Raw genomic sequence first — 19,800 nt, 5'->3', positions numbered from 1 at the left:
AAACTATGAATGGTTTGGATAAGTAAAAGTGTTCCAAAGTTATTACCACATAAAGTAACATGTCAGATTGGCAAAATTAGATGTGGTCACAGGGGTATCAATGACCCTTGGTCATGAAAAGGTTAAAAACATCCACAAGTGCATAAAAGAAGTATATATTTTTTTAACTTGATTAAATTAATAATCTAGGGAAGTATGGTAAATGCGGAAACACTGCTTAATGCAAAGTCGAAGGCTTATCTGGACAGGTGTCACATTGATATACAATATCACGCCGTATCAGATTCTTGCAACAGACCCTACATCTCTTTTCGGTTCTGCTTTTTTTCCCGCTTTCTGACTGAAAGGCACCTGAAAAGGGGTATGCTGGTGTAATAATTGTCTACGTACAAGCGGTACCCTTTATTTAAAAGAGGGTGCAAAAGATCCCACACTATTTTACCTGCCACATTGAGGGAAGGGGGGCATTCAGGAGGGCAAAACTGGGTATCTGCCTTCAAACACTCAATTTTTTTTGGTGTAGCCAGATCTGCTCTTACAGGGCTTATAAATTGTTAGCCCAAATCGTGCCCTCTTTCCTTGGCAAATATTGGCAAAATTGAAGCCTGCCTTTAAAAAGGACAAGTGACTCATCCACGGCAATATTTTTTCAGGGATGTAGGCCTCTTTAAATTTTTTATTTAAATAATTTATAAATGGGACTAATTTTATAAAGCCTGTCATGGCTGGGGTCATCACGTGGGGGGCAGTGTGTTGTCAGCGAAATTAAGAAATAGCAGGGTGTCTCAAATCGCTGTCTTATCATTACTTCCCTATACATGGGGGTATCGTACAACACATCAGATGACCAATAAGATCTCATTTTTTTATTTATTTTTTATGAGACCCCAAAATTTTAAAATGTCCGGCACAACAAGGCACCATACGCCATTCTTGGCATAATATGAGGTGGGGTGACTAGAGATGAATTGAGCAGCGTATAAATTGGTCTGCTCAACCATCAAACTTAGCAGTTCTTCTCATAAGAAGATTTAAAAAAATTCCACCATTAAATTCTGAAACAGATGGAGTATGACTCTGTGAGAATCCATTCGGAGTCAATGGCGCTAGTGTCAGGCAAAGAGTCTCGTCTGCGATTTTGCTGTAGCTCGACCTCACAATTGTTAGCGGACGATGACAAAATTTGAAACGGTTTGTCTCGCTTGCACTTTCTGTATCAGAAGAGATAAATATATCATATATCATACATATATATATATATATATATATATATATATATATATATATATACACACATACACACACATACACATCATACATACATACATACATACATACAGTCAGGTCCATGAATATTGGGGCATCGACACAATTCTAAAATTTTTGGCTCTATACACCACCACAATGGATTTGAAATGAAACTAAGATGTACTTTAACTGCAGACTATCAGCTTTAATTTGAGGGTATTTACATCGAAATCAGGTGAACGGTGTAGGAATTACAACAGTTTGCATATGTGCCTCCCACTTGTTAAGGGGCCCAAAGTAATGGGACAATTGGCTTCTCAGCTGTTCCATGGCCAGGTGTGTGTTATTCCCTCATTATCCCAATTAAAATAAGCAGATAAAAGGTCCAGAGTTCATTTCAAGTGTGCTATTTGCATTTGGAATGTGTTGCTGTCAACTCTCAAGATGAGATCCAAAGAACTATCAGTGAAGCAAGCCATCATTAGGCTAAGAGAAAAGAAAACATTAGAGAGATAGCAAAAACATTAGGTGTGGCCAAAACAACTGTTTGGAACATTCTTAAAAAGAAGGAACGCACCAGTGAGCTCAACACCACGGAAAAAAACTCTGGTGGATGACCGAAGAATTCTTTCCCTGGTGAAGAAAATACCCTTCATAACAGTTGGCCAGATCAAGTACACTCTCCAGGAGGTAGTTGTATGTGTGTCAAAGTCAACAATCAAGAGAAGACTTCACCAGAGTGAATACAGAGGGTTCATCACAAGATGTAAACCATTGGTGAGCCTCAAAAACAGGAAGGCCAGATTAGAGTTTGCCAAACGACACTAAAAAAGCATTCACAGTTCTGGAACAACATCCTATGGACAGATGAGACCAAGATCAACTTGTACCAGAGTGATGGGAAGAGAAGAGTATGGAGAAGGAAAGGAACTGCTCATGATCCTAAGCATACCACCTCATCAGTGAAGCATGGTGGTGGCAGTGTCATGGCGTGGGCATGTATGGTTGCCAATGGAACTGGTTCTCTTGTATTTATTGATGATGTGACTGCTGACAAAAGCAGCAGAATGAATTCTGAAGTGTTGTGGACGATATTATCTGCTCATATTCAGCCAAATGCTTCAGAACTCATTGGACGGCGCTTCACAGTGCAAATTGACAATGACCCAAAGCATACTTCAAAAACAGCCAAAGAGTTTTTTAAGGGAAAGAAGTGGAATGTTATGCAATGGCCAAGTCAATCACCTGAATCCGATTGAGCATGCATTTCACTTGCTGAAGACAAAACTGAAGGGAAAATGCCCCAAGAACAAGCAGGAAATGAAGACCAGTCCCATCACCAGGGATGAAACCCAGCGTCTGGTGATGTCTATGCGTTCCAGACTTCAGGCTGTAATTGACTGCAAAGGATTTGCAACCAAGAATTAAAAAGTGAAAGTTTGATTTATCAATCATTATTATTCGGTCCCATTACTTTTGGTCCCTTAACAAGGGGGAGGCACATATGCAAACTGTTGTAATTTCTACACCATTCACCTGATTTGCATGTAAATACCCTCAAATTAAAGCTGACAGTCTGCAGTTAAAGAACATCTTTTCTGTTTCATTTCAAATATATTGTGGTGGTGTATAGAGCCAAAAATGTTAGAATTGTGTTGATGCCCCAATATTTATGGTACTGACTGTGTGTGTGTGTATTTCTTTTTTTTTTTTTTTCTCAAAATGCCTAAACTATTTCTAGCAAACTAACAAACACTATCTAATTACCGTTAATTTTTAAATATATATATTTTTAAGCTATAGTACACTGAAGTTCTGTGGGGAGGAAGGGTGTCAGGGGAACAGTGTGCGTTTGGGGCCTGGAGACCAGCTCCAATCTCCTGAAGTGTAACTGTCACAATGAGGAGATCGGAGCTGCGTTGGATGATTCTTGCCTGCCGGCAAGCAGGACGCTCTGCAATTGGTCACTCAGATGCGAGTAACCAATCACAGCGATCAGGAAACAGGTTAAGATGCCGGTGTCACCGCAAGACACTTTCATTTCATGACGTACTGTGCACATCATGAGGTAACCAACACCACATCATGACGTACATAGTATGTCATTCGTCACTAAGGGTTTACAGGTACCCTTCTTCCTAATCCTGAAAAAAAAAAAAAAAAATACAAAATAAACCTCCTTCACGAGATGAAACATTTCAGTGGGATGAGCCAACGATCTAAATGTGTATGGGGCCTCCCAAAACTTGTCCCAACTGCATTTGTAAATGAAGAAAAGGATCAGATAGTTGAATTTCAACATACCAGATTCTGGTGAAGAAACTTCCAAAGAGATACAAGACGTACTTAACCACTTCAACCCCGCTAGCTGAAACCCCCTTAATGACCAGGCCACTTTTTACACTTCTGCACTACACTATTTTCACCGTTTATTGCTCGGTCATGCAACTTACCACCCAAATTAATTTTACCTCCTTTTCTTCTCACTAATAGAGCTTTCATTTGGTGGTATTTCATTGCTGCTGACATTTTTACTTTTTTTGTTATTAATCGAAATGTAACGATTTTTTTGCAAAAAAATGACATTTTTCACTTTCAGTTGTAAAATTTTGCAAAAAAAAGACATCCATATATAAATTTTTCGCTAAATGTATTTTTCTACATGTCTTTGATAAAAAAAATGTTTGGGCAAAAAAAAATGGTTTGGGTAAAAGTTATAGCGTTTACAAACTATGGTACAAAAATGTGAATTTCCGCTTTTTGAAGCAGCTCTGACTTTCTGAGCACCTGTCATGTTTCCTGAGGATCTACAATGCCCAGACAGTAGAAAACCCCAACAAATGACCCCATTTCGGAAAGTAGACACCCTAAGGTATTCGCTGATGGGCATAGTGAGTTCATAGAACTTTTTATTTTTTGTCACAAGTTAGCGGAAAATGATGATTTTTTTTATTTATTAATTTTTCTTACAAAGTCTCATATTCCACTAACTTGTGACAAAAAATAAAAAAACTTCCATGAACTCACTATGCCCATCACAAAATACCTTGGGGTGTCTTCTTTCCAAAATGGGGTCACTTGTGGCGTAGTTATACTGCCCTGGCAATTTAGGGGCCCATATGTGTGAGAAGTACTTTGCAATCAAAATCTGTAAAAAAATGACCGGTGAAATCCGAAAGGTGCTCTTTGGAATGTGGGTCCCTTTGCCCACCTAGGCTGCAAAAAAGTGTCACACATCTGGTATCGCCGTACTCAGGAGAAGTTGGGGAATGTGTTTTGGAGTGTCATTTTGCATATACCCATGCTGGGTGAGAGAAATATCTTGGCAAAAGACAACTTTTCCAATTTTTTAATACAAAGTTGGCATTTGACAAAGATATTTATCTCACCCAGCATGGGTATATGTAAAATGACACCCCAAAACACATTCCCCAACTTCTCCTGAGTACGGCGATACCACATGTGTGACACTTTTTTGCAGCCAAGGTGGGCAAAGGGGCACATATTCCAAAGTGCACCTTTCGGTGCCCAACATCCATACCCACTTAGCTCGTATGCTCTGGCAAACCAGATTTCTCCATTCACATCAATCGATGTGGATGAATAAATCATTGCCGGGATTTTTTATTTATTTTTATATACAAAGTGTTTGCCAAAGCATAGGAACACCGCCTCCTCCTCAGCTCGTATGCCTTGACAAACGTATCTTTTACTGCAGAGGAGAAATCTCGTCTTGCAGCGCCGCATACACCGACGTGTAATCTGACAGCAGCGCAATGCTTCTGTCAGAATGCACATAAGTGCTGCAGCTAGTTGATCGGTTGGTCCACCTGAAAGGTAAAAAAAAAAATATGAAAAAACCAGGCCGCAACGCAATAATTTTATTAACTTTGGAACAGAACATATAAACTTTAACTTTTTGAACAGAACATTAACCTTTTTGCTTACTGGTGTTTTTTTTTTGTTTTTTTTAACCTTCATAGAACAAACCTCTCCATCCCCATGGGTCAATGTGCAAAGCGCAAATCGCCCAAAGATGTGGCAAAGTGCGTTATGCACTTTGTCACAGGTGAAAGGAGACGTTTGCAGCAGCTGTGAGTGAATGGGCCATAATAGACCTGTGTGCCTGTCCTGGCGAGATGTGATCCCTATGCTAGGTGTACCTGTGTGTGGTACTTCCGGAAACACGCCCCTAAGCATAGGGCAGGGTGGTCAGGACAGAAATAGCGGGTGTCACACCTTATTCCACTCCTGCTACAGACACAACATCTTTTTCGGGGTGACGGTTGGGTTGAGGTACCGGCAACGACATTGGGGAAATGTCACTCGTGTAGACGGCTAACTACACTGGTGGATGGGGCCACGGAACCTCCTGGGTACAGGAGGTTCTCGATGATCTCTTCCTGAAATTTGAGGAAGGATCCTGTTCTCCCAGCTTTACTGTAGAGAACAAAACTATTATACAGAGCCAATTGAATCAAATATACAGACACCTTCTTATACCAGCGTCTGGTTCTGCGGGAAACTAAATACGGAGACAACATCTGGTCATTGAAGTCCACCCCTCTCATGTGAAGGTTATAGTCGTGGACTGAGAATGGCTTTTCAATGACACGGGTTGCTCGCTCATTTTGTATTGTCGTGTCTGCGTGAATGGAGGAGAGCATGTAAACGTCACGCTTGTCTCTCCATTTCACCGCGAGCAGTTCTTCGTTACACAATGCAGCCCTCTCCCCCCTTGCAAGACGGGTGGTAACGAGCCGTTGGGGGAAGCCCGCGCGACTAGTTCCCGCGGTGCCACAGGCGCCAGTCTGTTCTAGAAACAAATGCCTAAAGAGGGGCACACTTGTGTAGAAATTGTCCACATAAAGATGGTACCCCTTGCCGAATAAGGGTGACACCAAGTCCCAGACTGTCTTCCCACTGCTCCCCAGGTAGTCAGGGCAACCGACCGGCTCCAGGGTCTGATCTTTTCCCGCATAGATCCGAAATTTGTGGGTATAGCCTGTGGCCCTTTCACAGAGCTTATACAATTTGACCCCATACCGGGCGCGCTTGCTTGGGATGTATTGTTTGAAGCCTAGGCGCCCGGTAAAATGTATTAGGGACTCGTCTACGCAGATGTTTTGCTCTGCAAATTTCTGGTTGAAATGGTCTATGAGGGGCCGAATTTTGTGGAGCCGGTCAAAAGCTGGGTGGCCTCTGGGACGGGAGGTGCTATTGTCGCTAAAGTGCAGGAAACGCAGGATGGCCTCAAAACGTGCCCTGGACATAGCAGCAGAGAACATGGGCATGTGATGAATTGGGTTTGTGGACCAATATGACCGCAATTCATGCTTTTTAGTTAGACCCATGTTGAGGAGAAGGCCCAGAAAAGTTTTAATTTCGGAAACTTGGACTGGTTTCCACCGGAAAGGCTGGGCATAAAAGCTTCCCGAGTTGGCGGTTATAAATTGTGTGGCATACCGATTTGTTTCGGCCACGACTAAGTCCAAGAGCTCCGCAGTCAAGAACAGCTAAAAAATCCCAGGGCCGAACCGATCTGAGCTGTCTCAACCCGAACTCCAGACTGGGCGGTGAAAGGGGGAACTACAGGTGCGGCTGAAGTTGGGGACTGCCAATCAGGGTTTGCCAGCACCTCAGGGATTCTAGGGGGTCTACGGGCCCGTCTTTGCGGTGGCTGCGACGGGGTAACTACTGCTCGTGCCACCGTACCAGCTTCAACTGCCCTTCTGGTGCTCGCCACTTCACCATGTTCTACAGCAGTGCTGGTACTAGGTCCAGGGAGGGCTGCGCTGCTGGTGTATGCCTCACCACGTAATCCGACAGCGCCAGCCCCACTCTGCTGCCCTTGAAGCGGATCCTGCGACACAGGGCCGGGTACGTCTGGTGCTATCAGGGACCTCAGCCTCCTCGTCCGAACTTTGGGTCAGAGTGCCACTGCTTTCTACAGGTTCATATTCTGACCCACTAGATTCGTCAGATGAGTGTTCCCATTCCTGATCCGACTGGGTCAGAAGCCTGTAGGCCTCTTCAGAAGAATACCCCGTTTGACATTTGGGCAACTAAATTTAGAGGTATTCCCTGAAACTACCCAAGAAAACAACATTGCTTACCGGTAATCGTTTTTCTTGATACCCATGACGGCACCCAGTGCGACTCAGGACCTCCCATCAGGACAGGAAACCTGAGAAGATAAAAAGGAACACACCTCCTCCCAACACCAGTGGAAGAAATAAATTGTTCTCCGGAGAGAAGGGATAAGGGATTAAAGACCCCCTTTTTTTTTTTTTTTTATTATCTATATTATTTCATATAGACCTGACTGATATCCTATATACAACTTTATATAAATATATCTGTATATACATCTATATATGGGGAGGGAACTATCGGGTGCCGTCATGGGTATCGAGAAAAACGATTACCGGCAAGCAATGTTGTTTTCCCCTCACCCATGACGGCACCCAGTGCGAGATAGACTATAAGTAGCGTCTAGGGGGGGGCCACAGCTTGAAGGACCTTCTCCCCAAATGAGGCGTCAGAATGGAGCTGTAATCTATAATGTTTGAGAAAGGTATGTGGGGAACTCCAAGTAGCTGCCCTACAAATCTGGGCTAAAGACACATTAGCCCTTTCCGCCCAAGAGGTAGACACTGAGCGAGTGGAATGGGCCCTAAACCCGGAAGGAGGGGAAAGACCCAAGGAGATGTAAGCCTTCGTTATGGCCTTCTTCACCCACCTGGCAATAACCCCGCAGGATGCTTTTTTACCCCTATTCCCCCCTAAAAACTGAACAAGAAGGTTCTCGTCTTTCCTCCATGAAGCCGTAGCATCAAGGTATACTAACAGGCATCTTTTAACATCCAAGCAGTGAAAGCTTTTTTCCCTACTATTGGAAGGGTTAGGGAAGAAAGAAGGTAGCACTATGTCCTGGCTCCTGTGAAAATCCGAGACTACCTTGGGAAGGAAGGAGGGCAGGGGCCTGATTACTACCTGATTGTCCTGTATGACAGTATAAGATGGATGTGCTGAGAGGGCCTGGATCTCAGAGATCCTCCTAGCAGAGGTAATTGCCAGGAGAAAGGCCATTTTAATGGTCAGGATGTCAATTGGGATCTCTAACAAGGGCTCAAATGGTTTATCAGTTAGGGCTGTCAAGACCCTGTTCAGGTCCCATGGGGGGGAAAGGGGTCTTACAGAAGGATGGATCCTGGCCGCGGCAGAAAGAAAACGTTTGACCCAAGGATGGACTGCTAACTGGTAGTCGAAAAAATAGCTCAAAGCCGACACCTGTACTTTTAGGGTGGAGGCCTTGAGTCCCTCGTCTAAACCTGCCTGTAAAAAGTCCAAGACCTTAGGTATTTCTGGAGGGCTAAATGGATCGGGGCTAGACCCTAGAAAGGAAGCAAAGATATTCCAAACTCTATTATACTTCCTGGCTGTTGTAGCTTTCCTGCCGCCTAGAAGGGTGGAAACAACTCTGTTAGAAAGCCCTCTCCTCAACCAGATGTCCCTGTCAGACTCCACACTGCCAACTGGAGAGTCTCCGGATTGGGATGGCATACTGGTCCCTGGGAAAGGAGGTCCTCCCTGGGAGGGATCATCCAGGGGGGGCCTCTGGTTAGATTTAACAGGGCGGAGTACCAGATTCTTTTGGGCCATTTCGGGGCTACCAGGATTATAGAGGCTCCTTCCCTCCTCACCTTCTTCAGCACCTGTGGAATTAGAGACATAGGTGGGAAGGCGTAGCCGCGTCCCCGGCTCCAGTCCTGGGCCAGACTGTCCACCCCTGTAGGATTCTCTGTGTGATTTAAAGAGAAAAACCTCTCCGTCTTCCTGTTCTTCCGGGTAGCAAAGAGGTCTATAGTTGGGGCCCCATACTTTAAGACAATCTGGGAAAAAACTTCTCCGTTCAGACTCCACTCTGCCTGGTTGAGTTCCACTCGGCTCAAGAAGTCGGCCACCGTGTTCTCTTTTCCCTTCAGATGTACTGCTGATAGGAGCAGGTTCCGGTCTTCTGCTATTTGGAAAATTTCCTGGCAGAGGAAGATTAGGGATGGTACCCTTGTTCCGCCCTGATGATTTATGTAGGCCACCGTCGTCGAATTGTCCGAGTAAAAGACCAGTTTTTTGTTTAAGACATCTGGAACTGCCACTCTTAGAACCCTTTCTACTGCCTTGAGCTCCTTGTAATTTGACGTGCAGGCTCTGGTTCTTAAATCCCATCTTCCCTGCCAGTAATTCCCATCTGAATGGGCCCCCCAACCGCACGGACTGGCGTCTGTTGTTATCCGTATGGGTTCTATGAAGGACCAGGGCATTCCTGTCGAAAGATTCTTCTCGGATGTCCACCATAGGAGGGAATACCTTGCTCTGGAGGAGAGATGAAATTTTTCCTCTAGCGTCTGTGGGAGACCATTCCATGTCTTTAAGATATCCCACTGTAACGATCTTGTGTGAATCTGAACAAACGGTACGGCGGGAATTGTGGCCGTCAGGTGCCCAAACACTGTCATCGCCTTCCTGATGGAGCATCGGAAGGAGCGGAACAGGATCCAAACATGTTCTTTTATTGCAACTACCTTCTTTTTTTTGCGGAAGGAATGTTTTCTGAGCCGTGGAGTCTAGCTGCATCCCTAGAAATATGCAATTTTGAGAGGGGGTTAGGCAAGATTTTTCTCGGTTGACCTTCCATCCCAGATCCTTCAATAGAGAACATGCCAGGACAAGATCCGTCTGTAACTGTACCTTTGTCTGGGCTATGAACAAAAAGTCGTCCAGATAGGGTACTAACACTACCCTGGACAATCGGAGGAATGCCACCATCTCCGCCACAACTTTTGTAAAAATTCTCGGGGCTTGTGAGACCCCAAACGGGAGGGCCCTGTACTGGAGATGCAGAAACTGGCCCCTCACTTGGACTGCCGTTCTCAAATACCTTTGGGAGGAGGGATGAATAGGGATGTGGTAATAAGCATCCTCTAAGTCTATACTTGCCATCCAGCAATCTTTGTATAGTAGGTCTATAGTTGTCTTTATCGTCTCCATCCGGAATCTTTTGTATTTCAGGAACTTGTTTAATTGTTTTAGATTTAAAATCATCCGAAAAGTCCCATTGCGTTTTCTTACCAGAAAGAGTGGGGAGTAATATCCCCTGCCCTCCTCTTCTTTTGGAACGTGACAAACGACTCCTTTGTCCAATAACAACTGAACCTCTGCCTCTAACACTGTGGATTTTAAGGGATCTTTAGGCGTTGGAGTGCGGGTGAAAAAGCCTGAATCCCTCTGCTATCCCTCCCAAAACCCATTTGTTCTGGGTGATCTTTGACCAGGCCGGGAGGAAGGAGGAGAGTCTTCCCCCAACCTGGGGACTGGCGTCATTGCTGCTTATCTTTTTTATTATCCTGGGTTTTAAAAAGGAAGCCGCTAGATTTCCTCTGGAACCGATCCCTTTCCTTCCTATCATAGGGCTTGCCCCTCTGTCTCCTAAAACTCTGCTGGGGCCTACGAAAAAAGGGGGGCTTCTGAGGGACGGGAAATCCCCTTTTTTTGTCAGAGGCCTTCTCCAGTATGTCATCTAAAGATGACCCAAATAACCTGTCACCTTCACACGGAAGGGCACAGAGTCTGGCCTTGGATCCCTGGTCACCCTTCCAGGATCTAAGCCAGATAGCCCTTCTAGCCGCATTTGTCATAGCAGAGGCTCTGGCGGAAAAGCGCATCACATCAGTGGAGGCGTCCGTCAAAAAATCAGCTGCTTTTGAGAAGGAGGGGAGAGAGGCTAGGAGCTCTTCTCTAGGCCTTTTTTCTTTAAGGTGCGTTTCTAGCTGGTCGATCCATAGTCTCAGCGACCGGGAAACCCAAGTGGCTGCGACTGCCGGCCGACGTCTCCCAAGCCCGTTTAAGATATATATCCGCTTTTTTATCCAATGGGTCCGAGAGACAGCCTAAATCATCGAAGGGGAGGGCAGACTTTTTTGCAATCTTGGCGACTGGTGCGTCCACCGTAGGGGCCCTATCCCAACTTGAGGACACTTTTTCTTCATAGGGGTACTTCCTTTTAACCGAGGAGGGTATGAAGAACTTTCTATCAGGATTCTTCCACTCCTTTTTAATAATCGCCTGCATGCTCTCATGTACCGAAAAAACTCTATGCTTTTTAGGGCCTAGAGCCTGAAAGGCCTGATCCGCAACTGATCTGGTCTGCTTAATGTCCTCCAGTTGCATAGTTGCCCGGACCGCTTTTAGTAACGGCTGCGTATCCTCAGGTGAAAAAAAGGACTTCCCTGAATATTCCTCGTCCGAGGAGTCTGAATTACTGGAGTCTAACTGTCCGGATTCTCTGGCTTCACTATCGGATGAGTCCATTTCCATGCTATCATATTCCGTGGCTTTACCCGGGGATCTGGCACGGCCTTTACTGAACGCCCTGAAGGACGCTTTGATTAGGGACTTCATAGATCTTGTAAGGGTCTGGGACTGTTCCGCTACCAGCTTGTCTATACAAGCCGTGCACAGGGATTTCTGATAAGATGCAGATAGGGCCGTCTTACAGTCTGCACACTCCTTGTGCTTGGATTTGGAAGTTGACTTTTTAGGAGGCTTGGGAATCTAAGATAGAAACACCTTATTAGTAAAAAAAAAAAAAGGAATGTTCTCACCCAGTGAATCTTCCTCTCCCCGTCCTTAGGCCAATACCGGACTTGCAGGCCTCAAGGGGTCCAGGGGTTCAGCGCGTCCATCAGTAGGGTCCGACATGCTCCAGCTGGATCCTACTTCAGCACAAAACCTGTGCCCCGCTGGCTGCCTGCACCTGCTGCCGCATTTATAAGTTTAAAAGACGCACCTCGGCCCTCACTTCCGGGTCCTGCGCGTCGGGAGAATGCTCCGCCCCCCCCAACGTCATTAGCCAGCGCCCTGAAGGACGGCCCCGCGCATGCGCATAAGCGCTTAGACGCGCGGGCGCCATCTTTAACCAGGGCATGTCGGCGTGGGGGTGAACTGGTGTTGGGAGGAGGTGTGTTCCTTTTTATCTTCTCAGGTTTCCTGTCCTGATGGGAGGTCCTGAGTCGCACTGGGTGCAGTCATGGGTGAGGGGGAAAAAAGCAAGCCTGTCTTACAAATGGGAGGCTAGCGAAGTACCGGAGGCCGCTGCGGTTGATAAAAACTGATTTTTTTTTTATCGCCGCAGCGCATGTAAAGTGAATGTGCAGTGATCAAAAAATATATTTTTTTTGTCACTGCGGTGGGGCGGGTGTGGGCGAACGCACATGTGGGCGACCGATCAGGCCAACACTGCGTTTTGGGTGGAGGGCGAACTAAAGTGACACTAATACAATTATAGATCTGACCGTGATCAGTTTTGATCACTTCCAGATACTATAAAAGTACAAATGCTGATTAGCGATACGCTAATCAGCGAATCAGTGACTGCGGTGCGGTGGGCTGGGCGCTAACTGATCCCTAAACTACCTAACCAAGGGGCCTAAACTATCCCTAAAACCTAACTGTCAATACCAGTGAGAAAAAAAAAAAAAAAGTGACAGTTTACACTGATCACTTTTTTCCTTTCACTAGTGATTGACAGGGGCGATCAAAGGGGTGATCAAAGGGTTAATTGGGGTGCAGGGGGTGATCTGGGGCTAGTGTTTGGTGTACTCACTGTGAAGCCTGCTCCTCTGCTGGATCCAACCGACGGAAAGGACCAGCAGAGGAGCAGGGCAGCCATATAACAGATCATATTTACTAATATGATCTTCTATGTGGCTTCTGATTGGATTTTTTAAAAATCATCAGCTTGCCAACCGCGATCATTGGCTGGCAAGCTAATGACGCGACCCCCCCTTGACGAAATGCCGGCCCACACTGCGCATGCGCAGGCCGGTTAAGCGCGTAATCTCGCATCTCGCGAGATGACGCACCAATGCGTGATTGTGCGCAGCGCTGCCACCTCCGGACCGCAGATCTGCGTTAGGCGGTCAGAGGCAGTTAAATACGTACATAAACGTTTGGAGACTGTCATTATTGTCAAAAGTTGTGCAGCCAGGTATTAGGGAAGGGTGCCTTTAACGCAGTCCATGTCATATACTATATTTCTTCTTTGCAGGTCTGTTGTCAGGTGAACTTCTATTGGAGTTATTTATTATGACCAACTACGCCAAAAACTGGCATGAACATGTGGCACAGCCCTGTTTTGTTGCATGCATCATTTTTACACTGCCAACTGCACTGGGTAGGGGTTGGGGTGTATCTAAGGCGAGGCGACCAGCCCTGGCAAATTTACTAACATTTACGTCAGTTTCCTGACGTAACAACGATTTACATCTACTCCACCTAGGGGCTAGAGCAGATTTCAATTTAGGAGCATGGGCTGCCAGAGGGTGCGCCGAATTTTTGAAGAGGCCTATGCTTGGTCTTTGATAAAAGACTGCCATTGTTGTTTTATACTAAATAACCAATAGTGCTAAACAATAAAAGAGATACTAAACAATCAAGAGCTTTACACATGATAAAATATCATATTTTAAAAAAGTGTGATCAATGCAATATATGAATGAGATGTACAACAATTATGTTATTACCCACAGTGTCTTCCCATGACTTCCAGCACAAATGTCCTCTGGTGGCTACAATAAAAAAAAAGGCAACATTGCTGTATTAAATGATGAAAATATCATAAAGGAATGCAAACAAATACAGAAAAATATGAAGCAATGCAACACATGCAAGCTGCAAAAGCATATATTGGTCCTGTGTTGAAATATTGATTTTAAAACGGCTGTGGTGTACTGTGGTGTTCTTTACCTTCCTCTTGAGAACCTCCATCTATTGTGTCCACTGGTGGTGGTTACACACCATCAGCAGTTCAGTCCCACTACACAGGAGCAGGAAAATAAATATGTTCAGGAGCAGCACAGCATGCGGCTTGTGTAGAGCAATAATGGAGGTCATGCAATAGCTGGGCAGGAGATCACAGATCCAATGCGATCCATAGGCATGTGAAGAAAGTAGAGGGCCACAGCAGCATATCCAGCATTTCTTCTTTATTCAATCGATCACCTCACAACAAGGCATAAAAACAGCAGCAACGTTTCGGCTATACACGCCATAACCCCACACAGGTGAATATGTGATTACAATCGATACACATTTGTAACAGCTGATAAATGTGATTTAATGGCATTGTGATCCTATGCTAGGTAGGTGTGATCTATAGCATCACGGACGATTGGATGGTTATAATTGTGGGTGGTACCAGTATATTGGATTTATATGCTGTGTTTTTAGTTGTAAAATATGCTTGATAAAGGCTATTCTTAGCCGAAACGTTGCTGCTGTTTTTATGCCTTGTTGTGAGGTGATCGATTGAATAAAGAAGAATTGCTGGATATGCTGCTGTGGCCCTCTACTTTCTTCACTACACAGGAGCATTGACTAAAAAATGAAAAATGGTGTACATGTACGTCATTGGTGTGTGGTGAATGCATGGAGTGACTCACAAGCTGACCCGACTCAACAGTAGGCAGGTGCCGGCTGTGTAATACAGGGGACTCCCACCTGTGATGACCAGGATCTAAGATAACACTGGTCTCAGTCATTCGAGCCCAAAGATGCCATAATCAATAACAACTGTCTCCCTTGGTCCTCCAATTAGACTCCCTGTGCTGAATTTATGCTGTATTAAATTTTCTTACACTACATGTCCCATCTTATTTTATTCCGTGGGGCCCTATGAATTATAGTTACACCCCTGCTCTGGGGGTATACTTACACTTTTTTTATTTTTTTCCCAAAGGAGCACCAGTTACAGGGGAAAACAGACCACTGTGGGGGCATTATACACAAACAGAGCTGATCGGTGGTTGTCTCAAGGGCAGAACTGCTGGGTCTTGACAAACCCTGATCATATGATTGTCGGGCCCAATAAAGGAACTGGTATAGTCGCTTCTTCTCTTCACCAAGCACTATGCACTATGACGGCAGAAGAGGTAATGAACTGCTTCTGCTTTCTCCTCCTCCATCACTGGCAACCGGGGACTCAATCTGCAAATCGCATGGGCAATCAGCTGCTTTTCTGTCCAACAGCACAGGGCAGGTAAACTGTGGCTGTGCACCCCGATCTAATCAAACCACACCAATCACTTACAAGTTCCCCTGAGACTTAGGGTGGGGACACATCATGTTTTATGCCTCTGTTTTACTTGGGCCTCTTGCACACGACCGTATGCCCTACGAGACATATGGTCCGTGAGCGGGCCATATGTCACGGAAAGGCATTGATCATGCACACAGGAGCACTCTCCATGCTCTGCGATACTAGACTGTGCAGTAGTGCATCCTAGTATCGAAAAATGTCAAATCCCTGTATAGAGGTCAATACCAGACAAAAGTATTGAATGGGTATCGAAAATTCGCTACTCAAAACAACCCTAATTGGTACTAATTTGGGGTACATATGATTTAATTTTTTTTAAACTCGTTTTATTGGAGTTTAACAAGTAAGGCAAGTTACAGCATTATCAAGCAGGGTTAAATCCCACGCAAGGGATACATTGACATCATGAAATATCTCTAAAACCTTGCATCCCACATGAAGAGAGATCCAGTCTCGAACAGGAAGAAGCAATCAGCAGATATAGTGAAGCAGCAATCCAGAGCACGAAATCCGCATATTATACAGCAGGCGCATGAACCATATCAACTACTGAGTACATGCATGCATTATGTAAAGTTAAAGGAGATGAACACCACCCTCCCCACACCTTGTGAAACTTTTGTGGGCATTTTCTGTGAAAAAAATAAAATTTATTCCATACTCACAGCGTGGTTGACCAGTGATTTCCATTGGCCTAGTGTGAGTGTTCTATCAGCCATCCATCTCAAGGCAATAGCTTTTCCGGTCGAAGAACAGAGTCTCACTGAAGAATACCCTGTGATAATGTCCCCAGATCTCCTCATCTAATATACCCAGAACACAAACATTAGGGCGAAGCGGTACTGCAGAAGGGACCATAGTTGTCAATACCTCCATCACTGCTCTCCAAAAGCTTTTTAAATACATACAATCCCACATGAGGTGCCAGAAGTCAGCATTATCCTGTAAGCATCTATGGCATCTATTGTTTGGTAGCCTGCCCATTTTGTGTAATCTAGTGGGCGTGAGGTAGCTTCTGTGCAAAATAAACAACTGGATCAACCTGTTGTTGATTGATGGGGAGACCTTCATCTGAGCCATCAAGGCTTCATTCCAGTCATCAGCTGTCAGAGAAGGTATTGAGATTTTCCCCTTCCCTTCAATGGCGAGGGGGGTTCAACAGCATTAGATTATTGAGCAGGTGCGTATAAAAGCACAGAAATTATACCCCTTGGGACCTGTGATCTTAGAATTCCTATTAAAGGGTATTTTGAGATGTTTTGTTCTCTTTCCCCAAATTGAGCCGTTAGTGCGTGTCTCAGTTGCAGATATCTAAAGAAAAAATTCTGAGGTAGCTCGAATTCCTCCTGCATCTGTGAGAAGGAGCACAGAGTGCCCTCAACATATAGGTCTCGCAGGATAAGAACCCCATGGGATTTCCACAGATTCACCCTTTCTAATTCTCTCAAATGAGTAAACATGGGGTTATCCCATATTGGAATATCATCCGGGAGATCTTTGAATGACTGCATCTTAGCAGCACTCCATACCCGATGAGCCAATCTATGTATAGGGAGCAGACGTGTGGGGGCGGAACGTGACTCTTCCAGTACTGGCCATAGGGAAGACATGTGTAAATATTCCCTAAGGTAGTAGTCTGTGTTCAGCAATTCTGATACTGAGATCCAAGGAGTTAAGAATTTCAACTGACCAGCCAGGTAATATAGGGGAAAAAAAAATCAGGCATGGCAGCTCCCCCCTCCACCTTAGATCTCTACAGAACATTAAGGGATAGCTTACGTCTAGACTCTCCCCAGATAAAATTTGCCACCAGTGAATGAATGCGACCAAAGAATCCCTTCGGTACCGGCGTGCATGCGTGTGCCAGGAGATGGACCCTTGGGCAAAATAATCATTTTGACCAGGTTTAATCTCCCCATGATTGATAACGGTAAGGACTTCCACATTCTGAATTTATCAGTATACAAGGGTTCCAGGGGTGCTATATTTAAAGAATATGCCAGTTGGGGGCCTCTGGTGATCACAATCCCCAGGAACTTGAAGTGGTCCACCACTAGTAAATTGCAGTATTGTGAGGGCCACATATGTGTCCATAGGGGCATAACTGCGGATTTCATCCAATTTATGTGCAAACCCAAGTACTCCCCAAATTTTTCTATTATTTCAATCGCTCTAGGGAGCGTAGTCTCAGGTTCATCCATAAAGAGAAGGAGATCATCCGCATATAATCCCACTTTATCAATCCTATCTCCCATGCTAACACCTTTGAAAACCTGATCCTGTCTGATTCTGAGGGCGAGATGTTCTATCGCTATGCGGAACAGTAGCGGTGATAGGGGGCACCCTTGCCTAGTGCCTCTAAGACTCTGAATGCGACCCATTTACTAATAGGCTTGCTTTGGGAAGTTGGTATAGTATCTCCACCCACTTAATAAACTTAGGGCCAAAGCCAAAGCTCTCTAACACTTCTATTAAATACATCCACTCCACTGAGTCGAAAGCCTTGTCTGTATCTAGCGATGCCAGGGCCCAGTGCTCATCTCCTGCCATTCCTATCTGTGAGATGGCCTGCGCTCTCCTAATGTTATCAAATGTCAATCTGCCCGGTATGAAACCTGACTGATCTTTATGTACTATAGTGGCGATCAGGGCCAGACTGGGACAAAAAAATAGGCCCGGGCATTTTTGACTGAGCAGCCCAATCACATGACCCCCAACAGGCCCCACCCCCTTGCAGTCTAGGGGCGGAGCCAAAACCAGAAGCACAATTGAGGGGCAGGGCCAGCTCGTTTACATCTGCCTGCTCGGCCTCTGAGCAGGGCAATGAGAGGGAGGAGCTACCTCAAACATGTGCATAGGGCATAACGGCTGTGCCCGGGAAATGGAATAGAGGCCGTGCCTGGCCGAACACAATCAGGCTAACCAGGGGTCAATTCCTGGGAAAAAAAGTGTGGGAACTCACCCCCAAGTACCTCCGCGTGATGTCACAGCGCGCGGCGTTCGCAAAGGGCAGGGGAGGTCAGCTGGAGCAAGTACTGTATTTTTTGCCCTATTAGACGTACCGGCCCATAAGACGCACACAGGTTTTAGAGGGGGACAATAAGAAAAAAAAAAATTTCATTACACCTCAGGTCAGACCACCAATCAGACCCCCAATGTTAATCAGACCTCAGCTAACAGCCCCAATAAGATCCCCAATAAGACCTCAGATAAGACCCCAATATGAATGACCCCCAATCAGACCTCAGATGATAGCCCGATGCCTCATAGCAGCCCCACAGCACCTCTCATCAGCCCCACAGCGCATAATATATGAAAAAAAAACAAAACAAAAAAAACACTGACCTCTCCTGCTCCTGGACGCAGACGCTCCTCTTCTCCTGCTGTCGGCTGTGCTGTGAAGGCTGCGCACAGCGTGATGTGACAACGACTCATTCCTGTGCACAGCCTGCAGAGCCGACAGCCGAGGACCAGGAAGCAGTGAGTACAAAGCATTCACAGCTTCCTGGTCCTTTTGCCCTGAAACTTTGGGAATGGCGTTCCTGCCATAAAAAAAGTGCAGGAACGCCGTTCCCACCCGTTCCCCCTCGACTCGAACCCTGAGGCAGCCCGGCCCACCAGGCAAATGCCCGGTCTGCCCTATGGCCAGTCCGGCCCTGGTGGCGATTACCTTGTTCAGTCTAGTAGCCAATAGCCTAGTAAGAATTTTATACCAGAGGGTCTTTGTCTGGCTTCAGGATCACCACTATGTTTCAGTCTCCACATATCTAGCCATCTCAGTTCCTTAATCATTCTAGAAAGGACGGTGACACGTTGAGTGGAATCACCTTCTCCCCTTCCTGAGTGAAATCTATCCATATCTTCATGCATCACTACATTAAAATCACCCATGCATTGGGATACTGCGCCGCAAAGCTCATCGCCACCTGGAATATGGTTATAGTAGTGGGGGGGGGGGGGATTGTATATGTTGACCACAATATATGGAGCACAATTGATGAATGCAGTATAGCCACTCCTCTGGAGTGCGTCGACTCGTACGCATTCAGAGACCACTGAACCCATGGCTTCCTAATTCTATTCCCTGTTCTATATTCCCGGATACAACGTTCAAATCTGCCATTTATAATCGGACATCTTATTCTTCAAATGGATCAATACCCCAACATCAGAGAGATAAAGACCCTCTTCTTTGGACCTGCTCTCATATACCCTCTGCGCTAACTTGGGTACCATGCCCTTTACAGAATAAACAGTGTATAACTTAACTGTAGTGCAACAGATAAATGAGTAAACCTGTAAATGATGACATCGCTGCCATCTTGTAGTGTGGCTGAGTTACCGGAGACCTGCATAGTGCAATATGGTGTTAAACCTATGCAGGTATCTGCTCG

General features: G+C 45.4%; 1 protein-coding gene across 1 annotated transcript in view; it reads right to left on the bottom strand.

Annotated features, from left to right (window-relative positions):
• Positions 1 to 19,800, bottom strand: part of LOC122945306 (ATP-dependent 6-phosphofructokinase, liver type) — a 378,493-nt gene that overhangs the window by 245,356 nt on the left and 113,337 nt on the right. Inside the window, exon 6 of the mRNA XM_044304347.1 lies at positions 13,833 to 13,877. Within this exon, the coding sequence (XP_044160282.1) occupies positions 13,833 to 13,877 (45 nt within the window). The remainder of the gene's footprint in view (positions 1 to 13,832; positions 13,878 to 19,800) is intronic.

Source organism: Bufo gargarizans, chromosome 8 (assembly GCF_014858855.1).
Source record: "Bufo gargarizans isolate SCDJY-AF-19 chromosome 8, ASM1485885v1, whole genome shotgun sequence".
Taxonomy (NCBI): domain Eukaryota; kingdom Metazoa; phylum Chordata; class Amphibia; order Anura; family Bufonidae; genus Bufo; species Bufo gargarizans.
The sequence above is the reverse complement of the archived record's forward strand: the minus strand, read 5'-3'. Positions and strand labels throughout refer to the sequence as shown.